This window comes from Crassostrea angulata, chromosome 1 (assembly GCF_025612915.1).
Source record: "Crassostrea angulata isolate pt1a10 chromosome 1, ASM2561291v2, whole genome shotgun sequence".
NCBI classification, from domain to species: Eukaryota; Metazoa; Mollusca; class Bivalvia; order Ostreida; family Ostreidae; genus Magallana; species Magallana angulata.
Window position 1 is genome coordinate 45,487,472 of NC_069111.1, and position 24,687 is coordinate 45,512,158.

At 35.4% G+C, this 24,687-nt stretch overlaps 3 protein-coding genes across 5 annotated transcripts; 1 reads left to right on the plus strand and 2 right to left on the minus strand.

The window, feature by feature from the left end:
- Nucleotides 1-234: 234 nt before the first annotated feature.
- On the plus strand, nt 235-9,289 carry LOC128159609 (sodium- and chloride-dependent glycine transporter 2-like). Of its 2 annotated transcripts, none has more exons than XM_052822757.1 (15): nt 235-386; nt 526-627; nt 839-1,064; nt 1,591-1,722; nt 2,603-2,891; nt 2,985-3,117; nt 4,318-4,452; nt 5,202-5,305; nt 5,442-5,566; nt 5,727-5,839; nt 6,109-6,237; nt 6,475-6,574; nt 6,829-6,929; nt 7,459-7,629; nt 8,324-9,289. In XM_052822757.1, the coding sequence occupies exons 3-15, from the start codon at nt 887-889 to the stop codon at nt 8,468-8,470; spliced, it is 1,857 nt and encodes a 618-aa protein (XP_052678717.1). In that variant the 5' UTR covers nt 235-386; nt 526-627; nt 839-886; the 3' UTR covers nt 8,471-9,289. The 2 variants fall into 2 exon arrangements, with proteins under 2 accessions (XP_052678717.1, XP_052678724.1); XM_052822764.1 differs by having other exon boundaries at nt 870-1,064.
- A 484-nt stretch (nt 9,290-9,773) lies between these two features.
- LOC128159625 (short-chain collagen C4-like) lies at nt 9,774-12,784 on the minus strand. The gene is made up of 3 exons (XM_052822775.1): nt 12,574-12,784; nt 11,789-11,863; nt 9,774-10,259 (listed from the first exon to the last, which is right to left on the minus strand). The coding sequence occupies exons 1-3, from the start codon at nt 12,752-12,754 to the stop codon at nt 9,790-9,792; spliced, it is 726 nt and encodes a 241-aa protein (XP_052678735.1). The 5' UTR covers nt 12,755-12,784; the 3' UTR covers nt 9,774-9,789.
- A 741-nt stretch (nt 12,785-13,525) lies between these two features.
- LOC128187164 (serine/threonine-protein phosphatase 6 regulatory ankyrin repeat subunit A-like) lies at nt 13,526-18,059 on the minus strand. Of its 2 annotated transcripts, none has more exons than XM_052857414.1 (9): nt 17,901-18,059; nt 17,431-17,573; nt 17,142-17,343; nt 16,188-16,352; nt 15,663-15,844; nt 15,369-15,441; nt 14,993-15,157; nt 14,460-14,601; nt 13,526-13,942 (listed from the first exon to the last, which is right to left on the minus strand). In XM_052857414.1, exons 1-9 carry the CDS (start codon nt 17,947-17,949, stop codon nt 13,768-13,770), a joined length of 1,296 nt encoding a protein of 431 aa, XP_052713374.1. In that variant the 5' UTR covers nt 17,950-18,059; the 3' UTR covers nt 13,526-13,767. The 2 variants fall into 2 exon arrangements, with proteins under 2 accessions (XP_052713374.1, XP_052713382.1); XM_052857422.1 differs by having other exon boundaries at nt 17,910-18,023.
- Nucleotides 18,060-24,687: the final 6,628 nt, after the last annotated feature.

The following is a 24,687-nucleotide window of genomic DNA, read 5'->3' on the forward strand; positions in this document are numbered from 1 at the left end:
TTGCTCTGAATGACATTCGTGTATCTTAAATATCTTTGACCAATAAGAATGGTTTCAAGTTTCAATTTTAGGTAAACAAGCTATAATGTTTGCTTATAAATAAGATTTGTAAACATTTTCGTGCATATGAATATGTTTTCTATGCGTTGGACTTCGAACTGACTCTGTTATATAGTAATTCATGTCCACACATTCTTATTTGTTATAATATATATCTTTATGTAGATAAACTGGATTAAACGAAATTTAGTCTCTTTTACAGTGTCAATATCGCGACTTTAAAAAGTATCAGTTTCCAGTAATTTGTTTGAATTGCTCAACCAGAAATTTTCAGCTTCTAGTAGGATTTACAACGTTTTTTACGAAACGAAAGCAATTTCAAAAAGGTATAGCATATGTATATTGAGGTAAACACATTATTCATGTACCTCTGTATTGATCGACAGAGTGGGGGAGGGGGGGGGGCAAAAGGAATATTATTTGGAGATCTTTATCATTGAAATTTCTATGTCATTTAACTTTCAGGAACTCATTGGCATTGACTAAAAACTGAACTCCAAGCGAAGCGGCGGACGAGCATCAAACTTTTCATTGGCAATTGGAAACTATATTCTTTCAAAAGTCTTTGTAAGTTCAATAAAAGCGTTCTATTTTTAATTCTTTCTTTTTTCTCGATCTAAATTACAGAACTACTTTTCAAATTACAATTTGAAAAAGTATTTAATTTCATGTATAAAAGTGGTGCATACAATTAAAACGATGGCACAATGCACATCGCAAAACTGAAGTACATGTGTATTAGTTACATATGCTTAACCATCTTTTATTCAACATTTAGATTTACTGATACAACTGCAACGAAAACATAGATAAATCGGACGCCATCATGGAACTAAAGGAAGACCATGAAAAGATTACCCTCAGTGAGGACACTGAATCAGAGGAGACTGAGGAGAGAGAGAAATGGGACAAGAAAGCCGAGTCCATCCTGTCCATGCTGGGATTCTGTGTCGGGCTGGGCAACATCTGGCGATTCCCGTACCTCTGTATGAGGAACGGCGGGGGTAAGGAAGCGTCCAGCTTCACAATGTCACTGTTTAGCGATAAAGTTACTTATATTGCATAACAGGAGGAGCGACTGGAAATATCAATTACACGCAATAACAATGAGCGGGACAGTATCACATGTATGTGGAGTAGGACACCTTAATGTCAGTGTGATGTGAATAGTATATCCTTGTCAAAATGTAATTTTTTGTAGGTTATTTGACACAAGAATGCATTTTAAAAATTCATAGACAGGTAAAAATACCAAAAGCTCCAGCGAGTTTCGAACTCATGACCTGCAGATCAGTAGCTGATGCTTTAAACTAATGCACAATGCTGTAAGAAATTAAGAACTTGATATAAAAAAATTTAAAGATTTATATGATTAATTTAATTCTTTATTTGGGAAAAAATGACGTCACAATTGAGGTACTTCGTATCTCCCAGTTTCACAGAGAAGTTTGATTGTTGATGATACATCAGATCCTGTAAACATTGTGTAGATACGTGTATATTAATATGACACTCAATTTGCGATTTCAGGTGCGTTCCTGATTCCATTTTTGTTTTTTCTCTTTTTCTGTGGACTTCCGCTCTACACGCTGGAAGTGACCATGGGTCAGTTCTCTGGCAAGGGGATAGTCAAAGTCTGGGATGTTTGTCCTATATTCCGAGGTAAGTAAATGCTGTATTGACAACAGTAACTGTTAAGATACATCTCATACTACTAAGTACATGTATACATTTACTGGTTTTGTTTGTAGTTTAATTTTTGGAAATATACATACATGTATAATGTACGTCGTTGTAGCAACCTCCAATAATACAGAATCCACTTCTTATATAAAGTTGCATTAGTGGATTGACTTCTGACCGTTAATCGGATATGAATTTATCAATAACGAACTACCTATACAATGATACAGTTTAAAAATTATATCATTAAGGGTCAAAATTCACATCCATAAATCATTTGAGAAAAAAATGCGAAAGAAGTATATTGGTGACCTTTAATGATAAAATGTTCATCGTATTAGGGGTTGAACTTCAACCATTAATGATACAATCATGTTTGTAAATCCGAATAGTTTGTATTTGCTCTGTTAACTCGAATCCCAATTTCATCAAGAAATATTTACTACTGTAGACTTTACTAAGAGATGGTCACCATGGAGTTGTCTCTTTCCAGTATAAATATTTAATTAACACATCAATGACGATGTAGATATTAATCGTCTTCTTTTTCTTTAGATAATTTGTACTGTATGTATCTTTAAATATTTATAGGTGTATACAAATTTACTGTACCAACTTGCTGTGTGTGAGAGTCTGTGAGAAAGGGGTGTTCTGTCTGTCTGTCTATATACTATAAAAATTTGAAAATAAAAAAAAAAAAAAAAAAAAAAAAAAAAAAAAAAAAAAGAAAGAGCATTGAAAAAATAATCTAATTGAAAACATTATACCATGACCATAAGAAATGATAAAGAAAGATCCAATTAAAATTTTTGAGGAAGCAAACATCGAAAATTAGATTTTTTTATATTTTTTGTTTCAGGCGTTGGGTTTGGAATATCGATACTTTCTACAATTTCATGTTCATATTACATAATAATAATATCTTGGACAACATTCTACCTAATAAATTCGTTCAAGTCGCCGCTACCCTGGACATTGTGTTTGGAAGACTGGAACACCCCGTTCTGTAGGATAAAGAACCATGGCCCTACTGACGTATCTGTAAACGGAACTCAATACAACGTCACTTCCTCTGGGTATTCAAACACCAGCATTACCCTTAGAAATCAAAGCGAACTTTTCTCCACCCCCGAGGAGGAGTTTTGGCAGTAAGTGTCGACATACATGTACACCTTTTATTAACATTTTTTAATACATCGCATGGTCCACTTGTATTTCAACTGCAATATTTCATTTTTCAGAGGAGAAGTCCTTCATTTGTCTGATGGTCTTGAAAGCATTGGACAGATACAATGGCATTTAGCGCTGTGTTTCCTGGCTGCATGGGTCATGGTCTACTTGTGTTTAGTCAAAGGAGTGAAAACCGTCGGCAAGGTACATGTTCTTACATGTATGTATATCAAAGTATTTCCTTTATGCACCTATTCCGAGAAATGTTGCTTTAAAATGAGAAAGTGTCTGATCATGCTTTAATTTTGTTACTATAGTGTTATGAAACATTAGTTTACTTATTCATTCTGTAATGATACTTTTTAAAAGTAAATGTATTTAAGGAGGCCGACTTTAGTTTGCATTGCGCATGTTTTTGCGCATTCTAATATAATACAGTTGATTTACACTTCTTATGAATTTTTTTCGATATCATTTATAAAATTGAACACAATAAACATATCACAGATAAAAATATTTAGATTTTTAAAGGAAATTTTTATTTTTAACACGATTATTACGTTGTGCGGTAGGGAAGCATTGCCATTGCGCTTTTATGACGTTAATGTAAAATGAAGCTTTGTAGGAGTACGTTATAAGAAATAACATAAAAGAAAAAGTAAAAATTGTATGCTGTTGAAATTTTATATACAGAATGATGCTATCCTCGAGGACATTTTCCTTATTTTTGGAATGAATCCATAATACCAATCATCATTCGTGATGATCCAAATATATAGCAAAATTTGGTGCATTTTAATATTTTGAGATGGCCCCCACTAAAAACCAGACGGTAGAATTTTGTGTTTTTTACACATAAGGTAGGAAATGATATTACTAATCATATATTACAATTTGAGAAAAAAAGCTATTGTAGTATTTTTTTAAAACTGCTTTGATGTGCGGAAAATGACAGTTTCCTATATATTCCTATAGTAAATGTACCTCTATTTTGAGATGTTCCCTAAAAAGAACCAGACGGTCGATTTTTATGAACCTTCGCAAATAAACTAGAGTTGGTTTAAATCACATATGGTTAAAAAATAAAGAGTTATGCTATTGTAGTTTTTCCGCAAAAAAACCCAAATCGACCTCCTTAAATTCAAAGCACGCACAGTCATAAATACGAGTAGTATCTTTGTAAGTAAGCTGAGATTGCGATGGTCTTGTTTCCGCTTGCTTGGACCTTTGCCTTGCACGACCGTTCACAATCGCAGGTTTCTGTTGCATTAGAGGGCAAAGAAGTATCTTTATAATGATATATATATACATGGCTGATATAAAAGTTATTTGCAAATTTGTTATTCTACTAGTATTTTTCCCCAGTTTCATGGTTTTAAACCTTTGATCCTTTCCCCATTACAGGTTGTCTACGTCACGGCGACGCTTCCCTACATCCTCCTGCTGGTTATACTGATCAGAGGCCTGACACTACCCGGTTCTCTGGACGGCGTTCTCTTTTACATCACTCCAGATTTCGAGCGTCTAAAAGACGGGAAAGTAGGTCACCCTTGGCAAAAACATGTGTTCACGTGTAAATAATTAATTATATAATGCAAAGGTTATATTGTTTTTGACTGGTCCGTCAATCAGTCAGTCCGTCAGTTCTGAGGGGGGGTTTTGTAAGCGCAACTCCTCTTAGACCACTGTACGGAATTTAGAGAAACTGTGTAGGCATTTAGGACACAATTTGTAGATGTGCAAATTCCGACCCCAACATGTCCTTTTGAACTTATAATTTTGGCCATATATCGAATATACATGTAGTAATGAACAGTTTGTAAGCGTAACTCTTCTCAAACTGCTGCATGGAATATCGTGAAACGTTGTAGGCATTTAGAACACAAATGCAGATGTGCATATTACCATAAAAATTCAATGCCATTATTTTTTCTGGAAATTTCAGCCCTCTTGAAAATAGATTTTTTGTTGTTGTTAAAGACAAAGGAATAGTTGTGCATATTTGCAGGAATTTTTTGCGAGTTATGCCCTTTAACAAATTTTTTTGCTTACTAAATGCATACATTGCTATTCATTATGTGTATCATATTTAAGTGATAGGGGCGCGGGGTATGTGAGCTTGCTCCCTTTTTCTTTCAATAAAAGAGTAAGATTGTGCATTTGATTCTCATACCTTATCCTTCTAAGACATTTATTTAGTATATTTTGAATAATTAAATCTAGATATTTATATGGTAGATTTATTTCATGTATTGCTTTACTTCTTTTTGTTTATTTACAATACATAGGTTTGGGCAGAGGCAGCTATTCAGATTTTTTACTCCAGTGGCATCGTGTGGGGAGCACTCATAACCATGGCCAGTTACAACAAATTCCACAACAAATGTCTCAGGTACTTAGTATAATATTTCAACGATATTTTGGAACGGTAAAAATACCAAAAAAAACAATATGACAGTATAAATACAGTTTTTAGTGAAATCTTTAAATTTTTATAATTTCACTGTCCACCCCCTTTGACATCACAGAGATTGCTACGCCTTGGTTTTAGCAGGAGAAGGAACCAGCATCTTTGGCGGATTCGTCGTGTTTTCAGTCCTAGGTTACATGGCCCACGAAAATGGTGTACCTATTGAAAAAGTTGTCAAATCAGGTAAAACTCTCTCTCTCTCTCTCTCTCTCTCTCCTCTCTCTCTCTCTCTCTCTCTCTCTCTCTCTAGAAATAAATTTTTGAATGGATTTGTCTGTCTTTAACAGCACCAATTTCACTACTCTGCGATGAGTGATAAACATTTATTCCTTTGGCCCTGTAGGTCCCGGTCTGGGATTCATTGCTTACCCCGAGGCTCTGGCCAAACTGCCCCTTCCCAACCTGTGGGCCGTGCTCTTCTTCATCATGCTTCTGACTGTGGGCCTGGACAGTACGGTGTGTGATTATTCGACCTGATTGGTTATCATAGTTTATACTTATCTTATGCTAGATAGAGTTTTGAATGTATCATACATGCAATCAGCATTCTCAAATAAAAGAAAAACAAACTACAAAGACCGGAAGATAAATGCATGTACATGTACATACATACATATATAGGTTTCATACGTACATAGGTTTCAATTTAAAGAAATTCCTTCGCTGCATGACTGTTATGATTTTAAATCGGATAATAAATTGCCGTTTAAATCCGTTTTTATCAGTTTGGAACAATTGAACCCGTTTTTACTGCTCTGTCCGACTCTTTCCGGATGTGGCGGAAACGACGCGCGCTACTAACGGCGCTCTTCTCGGCCGTCTGCTTCCTTGTGGGGCTCATCATGTGCACCGAGGTAAGTAAGAAACACCCCCTCCCTCCCTCTCTCCCTCCCCCTCTCTCTCTCTCTCTCGTTGGGTTCATCTACCGGAAAACACCCACAAGATAAAGGAGAATGTGAGACGGTACTAACCGCTGTAAACGTCATACACGTTCATACGTGATGACTTAACATTGTGTTAGGTGTCTTGATCTACTTGTACAGTTTATACACTAGAACTTATAAATGATGAACATTATTTTGATTACCCAGGGCGGTATGTACGTCTTCCAACTCATTGACTGGTACTCCGCGGCCATTGCCGTCCCTCTCTTTGGTTTTTTGGAGTGCATTGCGTTTGGATGGATTTACGGTATGCCAATAGTTATCTTTAAAATCCCTGCAAAATAAATGTTTCAAGATTCGCTATGCACATAACATTATATACAAACGTATAAAATATATTCTGACATAAAGCAAGTTAATCCAATTACAATTGAATAAAAGATGAAAAGAAATCAACTGCTTATTTGAAACCAAACATTTAAAGCAAGCTTTCCTCAGAAGAAACACTGACACACTCTTAGGCACACATTTTTAACCAATCCAATTCTTTTAAAAATTAAGGTGCTGAGATGTTCTCGCGAGACGTGATGATGATGACGGGACAAGGTATTCCTCCGCTGATCAGGATCTGCTGGTGTTTCATCACTCCCACCATCCTACTGGTATCCACACATTCTACTTGTACTAGGAAAAACCCACAGAAACAACCATTTGTATAATCAATGCTATCCTCATATTTTGCAATTCAAAGTGTCATTTAATAAAAACATTCTTTGGAATGGAAGGTAAAAACATTCCCTGAAAATCTTTGAAAATATCGGTCATATGTTAGAAGCATTAAATCGACATTATCCTATTTGTATTGCTTTTTCATTTTTTCTTTAACATCATCTAATTTTAATTTTTTTTCATTTAGTAGACACATCCTCGTGTTATTTTCAAAACCCAAATTTAAATACTACTGTATATAACTAATCGAAGTTTATGAAGTTAATCAATTTTCAAAGAGATGCTGAGAGGGGAGATAAATAATTATTTTGATTGTTATGCATGGGAAGTTTGTAAAACCCATATTCCACGTCAAAGAAAACCCCATTTAAAACGAACTAGGTTTTGACAATGGGTGAAATATAATGCATGTTATACACATAAGCGCACTAACGACATATGAATCTGTTTTTATATGGTCAGATAATAATGATAGTGACCCTGAACTCCTACGTGCCCCCTGAGTACGGCAGCTACAAATACCCCCCGTGGGCCCAGGTGTTCGGATGGTTCGTCGCAGTAATTCCTCTCATTCCTATTCCGGTCTTTGCCTATAGAGAAATCAAGATCGCAAATGGTCGGACATATATGGAGGTTAGTTGACAAATAGCAATGTTATATACACTGTAACAAAGCAATTCTGTAACCTTTTTTATTTTTAAAATCGAGCAAGGTATAGTTTGCAAAAGTCGATATAGGTATAACACAAATCCCCTGCACTTCGTATAGAGGATCACTTGTAAATAACAAAAGAATTGACCTATAGGGGAGATCCATTTTCCCGAAAAAATCACTTTTAAAAAATTTAAAATTCATTTGATATTTTCTACTGTACATATTTCTAAATTTTTCGAATTTTCATTTAGAAAAAACTAAGATACTTTTTTTCAAGCACTATACATTATAAGAAGTAGAACCTAAGAGTTTACTGTGTATGGCCTAAAATCAAAAAGTGGAACGGAAACCGAAATGCTTTTTGTAAAGTCAGAACCAATACCGGCCCTATAGGTCAATTCTTTTGTTATATACAAGTGATAATTTTCATGAGAAAATTCGAAAAAGAAAAATTCTTTCACAAAGTTGTGTAAAGCTGACTCTTCTTCTTTGGCAAAGGTATATGCAAACACGTAAAGTTTTATTGTTTTCTACCAAATTATCAGTAAAAACATATACCGAAAATTAAGGCAATGATCGAATAATGTCAATTAATATTTTCAAGAAGTATTGCGCATTTTAATAAGGTAATATAGCATGATGTGTATGAATATGCTAAATATGTCCATTTCAGAAATTGAAAAATTCCCTGCGGCCCAACGATCAATGGGGACCAAACCACACAGAAGAGAGAAAGAGATACAAGGGAGAGAACCGTGAATATACCGGAAGTTTACTTGAAAATATTGTGGTAAACGTTACAGGCAAAGACATATCATAAATTCAACTTATGCCCGAGTACCATAATGCAAATCAGTCAAAAAATAATATATCCAGTTATCAGAGTAACGTTTACATATCACACATTATCTACATAATTACCGATATTTGATTGTATGTACATGTATGTAATATCTAATATTTACATCTACCGAGTATTATTCCCTCTATTTCTTACGGAAACTTGTAGTTAATTCATAGCTCTATAGAAACAGTCAGACTGATATCTACACGCCCTGTTTATCGATTGGTCGAAATCTACAGCGGCTGAAACTGACAGGACCTAACTCAACACGGCCTGTTTATCGATTGGTCGAAGCCTACAGAGACATAAGAAAAACCTCGGACTGCACGAAATGATCATGATGATGTCAGACACAAAGTCTCAGAGGAGACGATTTGGCTGTTTCTTTTTAGCTAACATAATTATGTACGTTAACAGAAATTTAGCGAATTTTACTTACTTTAAATAATCAATTATTAATTAATTAATTAATAGAAAGATGTAAATATAAATAATAAAATGCTTTCTTTCATGAGGGTTATTAAGGTAGCGATCATTACAGAAAAAAATTACATAACTCGCTAACGCGAATTATGTAGTTTTTCTGCAATGTCGCATGCATCACCAAAGAAAGCATTTTATTGTTTAGATAATAATGCATGTTGTGCGTGATATATACATCCATATGATAAAGAAGCTAGGATTTATAGAAGATTGTTTTATTTACAAACATTCAAATGAAGATGTGCTATGTATCTATTGAGTCATTGCAGCTTTTTTGTTATATATATCTGCTATTAAATCGTTTAAGCTTGTTCTTTTCTTTCTTATATTAATTTTCTAGCATTTTTCAATGATACAATCCAAAATAGGAATTGTCCCAAGACGATGGGGAATATAAACCTTGACAAATAGTAAAATATAAAACATTGGTATCATAAGTATGGTCATCGTTGGAACCCACGGTTACCTTGTGGAACATTCGTGTTTTCTCTCCATTACACTGCTTGAAAGCAATGTAACGGTCGGAGGGTCCGACGATGTAGAATCGCAGGCAAGAAACTAAACTTTGTCCACTTCTCAGATAGATTAGAAAGCTTGGTATATGTATATCAAATCATCGATACTGTAATATTTAGAGTACGAGTTTCCTACTGTACGAAATATACATGGGATCTTAGGCCTACGGAAGGGGCAATAAATTTGATCCAAATGGGGGGGGGGGGGCGAGTTTTTGGGATCATATAAAATCAATTTTTTAAAAATTACATTTAATGCCCCGACTGTAAGAATAGCATAATGAAATATTTCACACTTTATTTGCTACAAACAGCACAGGTGAGTTCTCTGCCGGCGACATAGGGCGGACAGGGCAGTCCGGAGCAGACACTCTCCACCATGTACAGAACAGCACCGTTCGTGTTGTTCTGACTATTGGGAATGACGTCAGGATGTGAATCCACACAAATATAGTCCGACTCTCCGATATGGCGGTGGGCATTGGACATCAGGTACCCGTTATACTCTAGATGCCAGCCATCGAAGCAGGCGTTTCTGGCGGGAACCATAATGGACGTAGAGTGTGGAGTCAGGCAAACCGCGCAAGGAACGTCGTAGTCCTTTGTTGTACTGTCGAAGAAATATCCGCCCTCATACTCCACCCCCATTATCCACCCAGAGTATGAGTTGTAGCCGTCTTTGTGAGCACCCCATAGTGGATCGTCCGGCAAACAGAGGAAACTCGCGCCTGAGCCTGTCTCGTTGTGGGGATGACCTCCAGCAAAACCTGGAATTCATATCAAACACGTCAATACGATTGAGTACTTGAAAATCACATCGATAAAATCACATCTTTAAAATTAAAAGATTAAATGTTGTTCAACTGATAAGAAAAATTGTGAATTTTCACCTATGTTAAATAAATGGAAAGTTTGAACCGTAATGATAAAAATAAACGTTATGTTCCTATGATCTAAATTCTGTATACAAATACACTGAAAAATACTTTAAATATGCTTGCAATTTTGAAAGAAAGAAAATGAATTGTTTCCCGATACAGTATATAGTTTCATACTACAGTACTGAAATCGGGAAATAGTTATCATATTGTACATACGAGGGTCAATCAAAAAATACGAAGACTTTTGTCATGTCTATGTTACTTAACGTCATATCATTACTAAATTTGATAGACATAATTTAGCAACAGTTTCAAACAGTTTCCAAGAAAAAAGTTAATAAATTCCTTTATTTCTAAGAATTATTTAGAATCTAATCCTGCAAAAATGAGGTCACGGCGCACGGTCAAAATTTGTGTAATGTCAACAATAATCCATATAATGTTGAAAGTAATCTCTCTATAAATTGGGCTTAAAAACAAATGATATTGAAACCTCAAATTAAGTTTTGGCTTGGTATTCTTAGTTCCAAACAATGACCGGATATATTGTTTTGTCGAACAGATATTAGTAACAAAAGACAGATAGTCCTCTTTAAAATTGACTAATAACATCGACGTCGCCGGACGTCACGGCGCAACGAGAGGTACAAACAAAATGGATTTAACCCAGGAAAAAGCCGACACAAGCTGTGAAAATGCTCGATGGTGCAAAAAATAAGTCAACAATTATTTGCAAGTTTGTGTTTAACTGTAATAAATTTTGTGGGGGTGGTGATAATTGTATTTTGAATATAAAACAGTCCGAAAGAGAGTAGAATATCTGTAAATATTTGGTCAAAAACAATAAGTAACGTCAACCGACTTCTAGGGTTATCCTTGCTGTAAACTAAGAGATACACGGTTAGAAAATGAAAACTTTGAAGAACTAACTTATGATTCTCGAACAGATGTGTGCAAGTAAAATGTTAAGTGTTTCAGTGCAATTTTAAATTGTAAGGGGAAAGGCACAAGAGACTAAGCGTGATATGAAGATGGGGTATATCTATAACCTGTGCGTGTTTAATCTTGACGTCAAGTTTTGAACGTTACCATGCGCCGTGGTGATAAAACGTGTTGTTTTTAAAAAGGGGTAACAAAAATACCGTTTCATCAAATGGACTAAAACTTCGCATATCAATAACATTAGTGTTGGTGCACAGATTAATCTTTGAAGTATGACTCTCATAAAAAATATGATAGACAGCCACATTGTCTTCGTATTTTTTGATTGACCCTCGTATATGTGTTGAAATATTCTCGAAAAAAAACGTCAATTTGAAATTAATTTCAATTACAAATGGTCACATACAAGTAACTGTGTTTAATTAAATAGTGCATGCATTCAACTAAAAACATCTACACCGCATCATTCTGACCTCTGTAGATTATGGAGGAACCCACGGGACAGCTGTGTCGACCCCAGCGAACATAAGAAACAGATGGACTGGATGCTGAAGAAAATAAACAACAACATTCATTTCGAACATCTTTTTAAAATTTCGTTTTTTCATCTTACCTGAAACGAAAGTTTCGTTCAAGTGATCTTCTCTGGTTATTTAAAATCAGTCATTTGGCATCCGTCCGTCTTTAATCTTTTAAACTTTCGACTTCTTCTTAAGAATCATATACAGAAGTCAATTTGACCACGACTCAACTCTAATCAAAATAAAGGCGTGTTAAACGTGATTTTGACATTGTTACTGAGCAGCTCAAGTGAACAATATGGTCCATGGACCTCTTGAAGCCACTTTAATGAGAAATAATCGCGACCAACGTGTCAAGGTCGTAGTTGGCTCGATAAAGATCCCACACAGTCCAGTGACCTTGAACGCTTTAAAACATGAATGAACTGTGGGTGAAATATCACACGTTGACAATTAATATGGAATTGTGCTCGAGATCAGAACATTCGCATGCGACTATCTTAAAAGTATTTTTTTTACGTACAAATCTTTAAAAAAAATACATGAAAGCATTCTTCTCTCTTTACAAAGCTATGAACTAATCCAATAATTTAATAATTTATTTATTTTTTGTCCACGAATTCACATACATATGTGTATCACGTATCAACTCATTGTCTGTGAATTGAATAAACTCCCAAAAAGTTATGCCCTCGAATAAGAATAAAGCCCCAGTAAGTGCGTTACGGGTTACAGACCAGAATTGCTCCGTTTCAGCTGCTCCACTTCCGCTTTCAGCTGCTGTAGTTCTGCCTGGAGTTTTGTGATCGATTCATGGAGCACGGTCTGGTCAGAAATCAACAATCGTTTGTCCACCGCCGACTTAAAAGCGAAACAGACGTGTGCAGTGACAAGGAGTGATATTGACGTGAAGATCATCTCTAAGGCTAAAAGTCAGAGATAAGGTTCCGTCTGGGCCTGTACTATACATATCATTTGTATTTGTTTTTATTGTATATCAAATATCTCCACTCCAAAGACACATAGTACATGTAGTACGTACATGAACATGAGCATGACTAGTCAAAGTCTGCTTCAGTTTCAACAGACCGGGCGCCCCGAGATGAGAGTGCGAAAAGATATAAAATTGTACAATAGTCAGCTGAAGATAGACTACTGTTATTGCATTATGCAACAAATTTTTGAAAGAGTTATTAATAATTATTTCCCGTGTTTGCATTATATGATGTGATAAAAAATATGAAAAAATCGGTTAAATTTTTTTGCGAGATTATCATAAATTTTACTTTCCTGCGTCATCAACTGATTTTATTTTTGATGCAAATTTATCTATTTTAAAAGTCTTTCTAATCAATTTTTTTAAGTCTTAAATTATTTGTTATACATGTTTGTGTCTTTTAATTGCATCACTTTATCCAGAATAGACCCCCAAACGCCCATCATGTGCCGCTGCTGTGAAATATCAAAATAGCGAGGAAACGAGAAAGTAATTAATATTAATATTGAAATTTGAAAACTAGATACTACATTTATCATCAGAAGAAAAAAAGTTATTGGGAAACGTACAAATTTACAAATTGTAGTGTTAGATATACAATGACAAGACAAATTAATAATTTGTCCCTTTTCAAACACAAGAAAGCTGTGCACGATGGATATATTAGAGACAATAAAAAACAAATTGGTCAGTTATACATCATATCTGATATTTAATCAAAATAATATTTGAAGTAATTACAACATCAGAAAAAATATATCACAGAAAACCGTCTCGTAGTATAATTAAAAAATATCAATTCAAAAATAGAGAAATAGGTTCAGTATCACAAAATATACATTATACATGTAAAACAATAGTATATGGAAAATATTTGAAATTCTTAAAATAACAATAGAGATTTTTTACTTGGAAAAATGTCAAAACAATAAAATTAAAATCTGATGGATTCCTCTGACGCCTTGAATTTGAAGACTTCATTGGGGTCCAAATAATGGCCGTAGTACTGGGCAGAGGCATCTCGCTTTGGCCCTGTGGGCTTGGGCATTAACTTCTCGAGCCTCTTCTCTCTCTTCATCAGATTGATTTCAAGTTGTGTTGGAACTTTACTGAAGAATCAAAAACACATATTAAGTTTTTATTTGCAAATTGGCTTTACAATATACCGGTACATGTATACGTGAGAAATTTAAAGAAATCCTGCAAGATTTTAAATGTATTAAAGGTAAAGTTTAATTTATTCATTTGATTAACAGAATAACAGTACCTCAAAATTAATTACATGTAATAAAGTAAAACCTTTTTCTGTTTCATTTGTATTAGGCAAAGTAATACATTTTAGAAAACTACCAACATATGGCAAGCTTTGAGGTTTGATTCATTACATAAGATTTCTTTATCTTACAAATTATTCATAATTCTATGTGATTGTAAATAATCAAGTTCCCAATGGGATATTACATGTATAATAAACATACACTAGCTGAGCCTTGTGTGTCATCTTGCTTGAAAAAAGATAGGTGAGGTGTACATACATGTTCTAGCTATAGTAAGAACTGCATACAAAGTGATCATTAACTATAAGAATGATAAAAATTATCATATCCTAATAAATCTCATTCATACTCTGTTTTGGGGAGTGGATTTTTGTAGGCCACGGATTTGGCAGTGGTGATCTGTCTCTCCACTTTAGCGGGTGGATGGTTCCTCTCCCACTCTATTTTCTTGTGCTTTTGGAAACATGTTTTACACGGAACCTCATTAGTAACTGCAAAATAAAGATCAAAATGGCACTGCCTGAATTTTAGAGGCCTTCCATCACAGCAGTGGTTAAGAGTGCTTCAAAAAAAACAAACTGAAAAAGAATGCTGTTATGCATGGTATCACAAGACTTAGGTGGATTTTTCAGTATGTTGTAACTGTCTTATTTACATTTAAGATACTGGTGTCTACTGTTACATACGCTGGTTACATATGCACAGCATACGTTTGGGCAAATGTTTGCGATTCCTTTGTACCAATGATAATAAAATAGACAAGTTTATATCAAACTGCTGCTTAACACAGACTTCCTAAAGTCCATGGTCTTCCTAAAATCGTAATAAAAATTTACATTTCTTTGACAAAAAAGATATTACAACACTTCTCACACTACTTACTCGCTTTTTGCATCAACAGCGGATGGCCTGCTTTCCTGGCTGAGTCCAGTGGAGTCTCTCCCTTGATGTTCTGGTTTTCAATATCTCCCTCATGATACAGATAACAGCTTAGACACTCTGGGTGACCCCCCTCAGAGGCGTAATGTCCAGGGGTGTTCCCAAAATCTGAAGAACCATTTACATGATTTATGAAAACATTAAAACTTAATTCAATAACAACTCCAACATTTATCAACAAAAAATAAGAAAGAACAAAGGAGTTACATGTATCATTCTAGTATTTCAATTCTTAATTCCAGGATAAGCTGCAAAGATTTAATGGTTGCAGTACAGAATAAATTTAATGTCTACATTTATGCTTTATATGAAACCTTACAGTCTTGTTTGTTTGGATCTGCTCCCTTTTCAAACAACCAGTGGAGTACATCGATGGATCCGTACAATGCAGCCTGAAAATTGAAAGTTCAAAAAATGAAATAAAACAGTTTAATCAAAAGAGAAATTGGTAAATATCTACGAAAAAAAAAGAATCATTTTTTATTATCATTTTCTATTGGCAAAAAACAATGGGATATCAAACAGAATGTCAAAATCAGAAAGATATAAATGGAAACCATCCAAATGCATTGTTGAGAATTTGATGTACATGTACAGATATAAAAGAATTTACCACGTGGGAGGGGGACTTTCCATCAGCCTGGGTGGCCTCTATGTTGGAGCCCTGCTTGACCAGGAAGCGGAGACAGTCCAGCTTGTTGTGTCTGGCCGCGTGGTGTGATGCCAGGTAGCCATTGTTGTCTGTCAGTGTGATGTCACAGTCTCTCTGTACTAGCAGAATCACCGACTGTAAGGCTAAAAGACACAGAACAGCAATGAGGGACAAAAATCTTGCAACGAGGTCTCTGACTGATTTATTATTTAGATTAATTTAATGGTATTTAAGTTTCCATTCGGGGAATTATAAAAATATTCTGCAATTCTTTAATTCAAAAGTTATAAAATTTATTACAAAAGTAAACAAGGTCAAGTACACTTAATACAGTTTATTGAAGACAAAAAACATAAATGCACATGTGCATGCAATAATTTTCAACGTTTATATGAATAGATTTGTGAACATTAAAACTGATTAAAATGCAATTAATTTATTTGTTTTCATCAGAGTTTATACTTAAGTGCTTGCAGTAGAACTGACCTCCATACTGTGCAGCATAATGGACAGGAGTTTTCCCCATCTCGCAGCGGCAGTCTAAGTCAATGCCCTGGTCAAACAGGAACTGTAGAATCTTTTTGTGGTTTCTCATCGCTGCAAAGTGGGCCACTTGCCGTCCTCTATGGTCCTCTGCTATTAGGTTTGCCCCTAAAATCACAAAACTCAAATTCTTTTTGACCATTTCCTAAATTTATTTGGTGCATAACAAGAAGCATGCAGATATGGAGTACATGCAGACATATATTCATGATGGATTGCAACTATAGTCTGTCCCAAGTTATTGTTATCTTCACATTTGGACAATTTTAATAAAAAATTCACATACCTGTGAAAGAAATAGTGTAACAATTTAAATCCATGAAAGGGAGAAAATATCCAAGATATCTTCAATGATAACTTAATTATCATTTTTCACTCGGAAAAAATCACAGGAACAAAAACAGATTTCTTATTGAATGTTGAAAACTTTTCTCCATTCAGAAGTTACTTGGAATGCCCTGCACAATTTTCAAATGTTATCATTCAGGTACTAAATTTTTAATGCAAAATCCTAGTAGCTCCTTTATTTTTAGCTATGTATTGAAACCGGATAAGCTAGAGGGGGCGTATCAGATGAGAAATCTTGGAAATTTTTTATTTTTGGATGAACATTGTTTGAACCCCTGAGGTATTAATGATTATCAAGTAATTAAACAAAATGTAAACCAAGGATATCTTGGGACAGACTATAATGAGCGTTTTGTTTTGGTTCAGTTTGATTTACAATACTGAAATGTTGTAAAACAATAAGAAAATGAAGTCTATGTTGCCAACAAAATTTTTTCTTTAAATGATCTGATAAGATTCTATTTGAAAAAGTATTCAAGCATATACTTTTATTTAAAAGTGTGTATGGATTGTTGATTCTTGATTCTAACAAATGCTATAATTGGGAACCTTTGTCTTGGAGCATCTTGATACATCCAAGTTCTCCATTAAAAGCTGCCACATGTGCGGGAGTCTGTCCATCCCTGTCCCTTATATTCACTTCTGGAGTGTACTGTAGCAGCGTCCGCAGGCTCTCTTTGTGTCCCCCCACACACACCTCATGGAGAGGGGTCCTGCCAGTCTTTGTCTTAGAAACTGGGCTGTGGTTTTGCTACAGAGATATAATTAAGTATATATTCCATAATTATTGATTTCTTATAATTATGTATAATGTTAGCATTCTATTCTGACTTATTACCTTCAGTAATTTCTCCACCATGGAGAGTTGACCATATGTACAGGCGATGTGTAGCGGTGTCTTCCCAAAAGAGTCCACCTCCTTTTCTGATGGCAAATTTTCTTGTTCTTTTTGTGAGGCTGCACTATCCACTCTACTTGCTCCTGTTCAGTAAATAATGTTTCACTGATTAAAGTTAAATTAAATCATTAATGGAGAATATACATGTATGATGCCATTATATAAATATATACACCACATAATTAATTGCATTGTTGATTGTTACATGGGGTTCACTCAATAACAAACATGACAGAACAGTTTTTAAAACAAGATTTCATTTCTTTGAGCCTTCGATACAAATAGAAGATTGTAGTAATTTAATGTGGAATATGTTTTATGCACATTGAGAAGGTACGTTGTTACGAGCACAGATTTTGAACCAGTGACGTGTACGTTCCCAATTCAACACAGAGAAGTATTATCTGTACCTGATTTACCACTTGTAATAGACAGTCTGCTCTCACTAGGCGCTGCCATTCTAAATATCCCCTAATCAATGATTCAGGTCTAGCTAGTTTGTTTACATCTAAGCAGTTTTCTTTTCGGCATGTCGTAAATATGGTAACACTAAATAACGTAAACTTCGTAAATAAGGCCTCGAAGTTTGTAAAAGAAAAAAAAAACGTTCGTTGAGCTAAGTCGACTAAACTGCAACTTATTACAAAGCAACAAAACAAACTTCAAAAAAGAACCCACAAGCATTATTGATTTTTGGAATACATCGATCTTCAGTCTGTCTCTTCTGATTTTAGCAAGGCCAGAATTTTCAAAACTAAAGTTGAAAACTATGGTGTTCCGATGGGGCCACTTCGACCTTCGCACTTTCGCCTTTAGGTCGAAGATGCGAGAGTACGAAGTTGCGAAGGCGAAAGTGCGAGAGTGCGACGGCGAAGGAGCGAAAGTGCGAAGATGCGACGGCGAAGCGCGAAGATGCGAAGGCGAAAGCGCGAAGGTGCGAAGGCGAAGGAGCGATACTACTATCGCTCCCTCGCCTTCGCAACTTCGCACTCTCGCCTTCGCACTTTCGCCTTCGCCTTTTTTGATAGCATTCTGAAAGTCTCGGTCTATTACATAGAATTTGATGCAGGCACCGTACTCGCAAAGGTTTTCCGATTAATCCATGATATCATTGGTACGCATGCGCTAAGCCATTGTGCTTACTATGAATGTTTATAAATATTTTAATGTGTATATGTGACATTTATGTTTACCAGTGCTGGCTATGCCTAATCGTTATATACTCCATATAAAATGTAAGGTCCGCCATAATGTATACATATGCACTTCCAGACTCCTGTCACTTACCAGCAGATCAAACACAGTAACATTCTAATTTCATTATGCGACACTCCTTGCTGGTGAAGGCGAAGATCAAACACAGTAACATTCTAATTTCATTATGCGACACTCCTTGCTGGTGTATGGATCTAGAGGTGGAGAGGGGGTCCCCCCCCCGGAAAATTCAATACTAATAGCTTCACACATGCAGTAAAGGGAGAGAGAAGGTCCGGATCTCATCCCCCCGGAAAATTTAATTTTATTAATTATATATAATAAAATCTCCAAAATATGTCTCGGAACCCTCCCCCACCCCCGACAAATATAATTATTTATCCACCCCACCCCCTAGAAAAAGTTATGGATCTGCGCAGGCTGTTGAAAATAAATTCTAAAAAGTCCATCGTCTGCCTCAGATGTCCTTTTATACAGCTAAAATTGTCTTTAAACGATAGAGAGCTCCATAATTATAAAAAGGCGAAGGCGAAAGTGCGAAGATGCGAAGGCGAGAATGCGAAGTTGCGAAGGCGAGAGTGCGATATTAGTATCGCTTCTTCGCCGTCGCAACTTCGCACTCTCGCCGTCGCAACTTCGCGCTTCGCCGTCGCATCTTCGCACTTTCGCTCCTTCGCCGTCGCACTCTCGCACTTTCGCCGTCGCAACTTCGCACTCTCGTACCTCGACCTAAAGGCGAAAGTGCGAAGGTCGAAGTGGCCCCATCGGAACACCATAGAAAACCGAACCAGTAGAGGAATGCCAGGTTCCGTAAAAGCTGGTTCAAGGATTGCATTATATAGTGACGTAAATTGCATATTTATACGTTGGGACGGTTCCAATGTAGCCGATTAGAACACCCTACAGAACCGCCCCTACATCCTATATATGCAGGCTACTGACTAATGTTTATGATAGACATGAATATATATGCACTACAGAGCAGAGACTACACTATGTATACAGCAACTGTATTTTTTACGGTTTTGTATTTAAACGTTTGGGAACATTCTCATCATTCCCATCTTATATTTCAACTCTCTTTTTTATAATTGTGAACTTGCATGTTTGCCCTATGGGTGCAAAATTCGAAAATGGATTGTCTTCTATTCCTGTATATATGGAAAATTTCCGGGGTTGGAGTAGGCGGAATAATTTTGTTTGCGGGGGGGGGGGGGGCGAGGCCTATATTTTCTGATTTTACTATTTTTAATATGTAAATCTTATTAACTTTGAATATTCGGGGGGGGGGGGGGGTCCGACCCCCACCCACACCCTACATGTAGATGCGTATATGGACTTTGTAAGTATGAAAATACACCATTTTTTTTAATTTATAAATGAACAATGTACCCATTCTTCTATATACCAGCTCGAATAATGTACATTAAATATCATTAGAAGTTTATTTGATTTTGCAAAACGGTGACAGTTCAATACCTTGGTGTTATGTTTAATTTCTTTTGAGTCGAGACATTTTTATCAATCAATTGAAATGCATATTTTCGTTAGTGAAATTGTTTCAATGAACACAAGAAATGAACTCAAGCACAGACTTTTTTACAGCATTATAGGTTAACATTTTTTTATTGATCAAATTCAATAAGGATTGGAAAACAGACACAACCTATGTATATACTCTCTTTATAAAAGCAGGTCAAGTTACAAAAATTTTTATGAGTACATATTTATTTATGATATTCAGATTTAGTTATAAACAATGCCATGTAATTGATAAATAATATCAGTATTATTAGTGAATTGTAGAGCCAGATAATATCCATTAGAGTTTAGAGTTGTCTTTCTTTCCGCTCAAAAACAATTACGCAGTATCTGAGAGAGAGAGAGAGAGAGAGAGAGAGAGAGAGAGAGAGAGAGAGAGAGAGAGAGAGAGAGGTGCAAACTTAGTTCCTACTAATATCACCTTCGAAATCTATGATGCAAAGTTAAAAGGGTTGTCAGTTACATTTGGATTATAATTAATAGTAACGATTGGAAAAACTCAAACAAAAACACGGTTTTAAACGCAAAATCTGGTAACAATTCTTACAAATTCCATTCTTATGGAAGGTGCCACTGCATTTCGGCACTTTGTATTATCTTAAAGCTTATCACAGAATTTACAAATTACGAAACAAGTTGTGAGAATTGATTCGGAATTCCCTTACTTTTATCGTGGCATTTATTAAATGTCGTCCCTGGAATTTCAAGTTAAGTGTAAAGTTGTTATTGTCAAAGTTCGAAAAAATTAAAACCTATATTTAAAAAGATATTAGATTTCTAAAGAAGTCAAATGATACTTTACCCAAAACAGCTAATTAAATTTCAAAAGTCTCGGTGCTTTTTTCTGAAGCGTAACACTAAAGGAGAATTCTAATTATGGAATTAAAAGTCAATTAAAGTGTTAGCGATAGGGGACAAGATAGTAGCTTTCTCCCCTCCGTCTATTTCACCTGGCCTGATGGCTAACCATGAATATTATGTTAACATTATGAATACCTGGCATGCTTGGAGTTGATTTTTTCTTAATCTAGGATAATCCTGCGTGTCATGACGATTTTTGATAACGCAGTCTTTCTCAAGCCTTAAGCCTACCCTTTGTAAGCGATCTCTGTAATATGCCCTCACTTCAGTCGTGAAATACAGATAGCAGATTCTTATCAAAAGGCCTTTTTATTTTCTTTTTTGCGATTAAATACACTCGATTATTTAGTGTGTGGTCGTTTGCACGATCATTTCGAAAGCAGAATGTGTTTTAAAACACTTAGATGATATTGGAGCTAGCACTTAGCCTTGACATTTTCTTCACATACTTGTCTGTAAAACCTACTAGTCTTGGCATATGTCGTTTCTCGAAAAAATACACATTTATTTTCAAACTTGTCGATCGACTCTGCATAAACAGAAAAAATAAAGAAAAATAATCTGGAATCCGCAATGCACTATTAGTATGTTAATAAGAATATAATGGTCATTACAAATCTATAATGGAAATTATGATTATATATATTTACGGTTATTAGTATTAACCTATCTGCACATAAAAACTTATATATGAACGAAAATATGTATGTTTCGACATTATAACAAGCTATCTACAGAAACGACATCGCGTCTCACAAGCAATCGAGCTTTTTCTATATTGAAATGGGTCACATACTAAGTACATATTGTTCTAAAAAAAATGAACCCCTTATACGCCGGTAAAATACCTGTAAAATTATGAAACTATGATTAAGTTAAGGACATGTAACATAAATTGATAGACAATACATAAATCAGACATTGTCTGTAACTTTGAGCCGGAATGTGTTTGATCTTGTCTAATGAAGTCTTTTTGGAGACTAATTTGACTTCATAACATATCACGGGCTGTCGATGCCGTCATTAATGTGACTCCTTGATTGACAGTCTGATATAAAACTATTGTGTATTTCCCCTAAATTAAAGCATTTTATTAGAAATATTTAACAAATATTATAGTCAAATTCTTTCGTTCCTGTAATAGAAATTGCTTTATAGGGATGTCTATATATAATATTAGAGAGTGCAAAATTCGGTATTTAGTGATTGATTTTCTTGACAGAAGAATAATCCAAATATTATTTTGATGACATTGATCAAATTCAGTGTTGGATTTGACGCGTGTCGAGCGTTTTGTCGCCAGTTGCGAATTTGTAAACTAGTCAGTTTTACGAATTTCCTAAACTACAGGAGTCATCAAGCTTGGAAACGTGGTTATAATGCATATATAATGGCTCTGAATGGGGGAAGGCGTGGAGTCAGAGGGGAAGGGTGGAGGGGGGGGGGGGGTAAAATAATTCTATAAGTCATTAGAAATTATACCTCCACCCACAGGGGCATCGTATCCGCTCTACACTCTATGATATATATGTATTCTTTATATATACTAGTATAGAGTGTAGAGCGGAAACGATGCCCCTGTGCCACACCCACCCCCCTCTGCGGTAAGATACGAAGGTAAAGGTAAAGAGAGATATATTTCAAAGAAGGAAAATGGTTTGTAACTCAACAACCGCAAAAAAGCTTATTTCGTTCTTTTCCCATTATTTTTAAATTATCTATTAATCTTGGGGGAAATTCTTGGATTTGCGCTTGAAATGCATTCATAATTTTATCTAGAATTGTCTGAATGTCATGGTGCATATTGGATTGGCTCGTATATTTATCTCAATATGTTGACCCCCCCCCCCCCCCCCAAACACACACACCTCTCCCGCGATTTCAAAAAAAAAAAAAAGAGATTTTAAAAATATCATAAATCATACCAGGTATTATTTAAGAAGAAAAAACTGCGGAAAACCTTTACCACTAAATCATAAAGATGGCAAGTTAATGTTACTGTAAGTGCTGGGATGTTACTGGGTTGATGAATTGCTCTTTCTTCAAGTGTTGCAGCATTTGACGAGGAATTCCTCTAATCCTCGGATCTTTCAGAAATATCACCCGAGCTGAAGTGATATCATCGTGTTTGTTTCCATTATGTTACAGATCATTTTTTAGGATTCTTGGGATGTCTCTATATTGATAGATAAAACTCTTTTGTGTTTGAGCATACATGTATTCGTGTCTTTTATTTGAAATCACCGAACATCTCATTCGGAAATTTAAAAAGATGACAGGTTGAATGTTCGGGTGCACGGGTTATTAGATCATCGAAGCATATTTCACATTGTTTTCCCCCTTAGAGCTGGCGTCACATTCCTTAATCTCCCATCTTCATCCTCAAAAATTCCATCAAATGAATGTAATAAATGAAATTATACGAGTTATTAATGCCAACCAATTTAAATTTTGAAAGAATGTAGAAATTTTGAATGACAGGAAGATATTCAAATCTCTCTCTCTCTCTCTCTCTCTCTCTCTCTCTCTCTCTCTCTCTCTCTCTCTCTCTCTCTCTCTCTCTCTCTCTCTCTCTCTCTCTCTCTCTCTCGAGATAACAGTATTTGATTTTTTTCTCTGATTGAAGCAGATGATGACATGTATTTGGCCCAACCTGATCGCATGGATGAATTGACCCAATGTTTACATAACTGTAACTAGTTTTGGCATGCAATAATTTCCAGATTATCGTGAATGTACTTTTAAAATTAGGATGAAATTAACTCACAAAGAACGCAAATTACATAACTACCTATGTGAATATTGTTTATGATCTTCGAATCGTTTTATGCATGTGGCGTGCGTCTTGACGCATTTACCCCAGCGTGCCTGTTCTATACGCTTAATTGAAAAATAAATTGCATTAGCTGTAGACAATAAAATGGGTGTTTTGAGAAAGATTTATATGCAATAAACCGCCAACAAGGTGTCTTCAGTCGGGATTAGAGGAGAATAACCTACTACTTTTTTTAAGAATTAGATTTTTCAACTGGAATTTTTGAATTTTAATGTAAAAGACATGTGTGGAACAGAAAACTAGATATCCGAAATATTTGGACCTGAGTGCATATGAATTGATTTATCGCTTTTCCGTGTACACGTCCTTTTGAAATGTGTACTGTGCGTGGAGCTGAAGTGGAAACAAAACAAAGAACTCCGCATTGATATTACATAAACATCTTAATAAACCTGCCTTCACCTGGCCCGTTTTCAAAAAATTATTATTTCAAAGAATTCTTGCCAGTAACTTGCTCCGGATAAAAATTTACAAGACAGAGGGGCATTCTGGGAAGGGAGTTTCCCAGCAGTGCCTGATTTTCTGAAGCATTAAAAGCGCACTTCAAAAAACAAGCAAAAACATCAAAAAGGAAAATATATATCATTTGCATATTATTTTAGCATGCAGCTGTAAACCTTGACTTTTATGAGATTATGTAAAACCGACACTTTTTTCTGCAGTTACTGACTGCCGACCATATGATACGGAACTAATTAAGTTTAAATTTCTTGTATGTAGCCAAAACACAGATGGTAATTCAA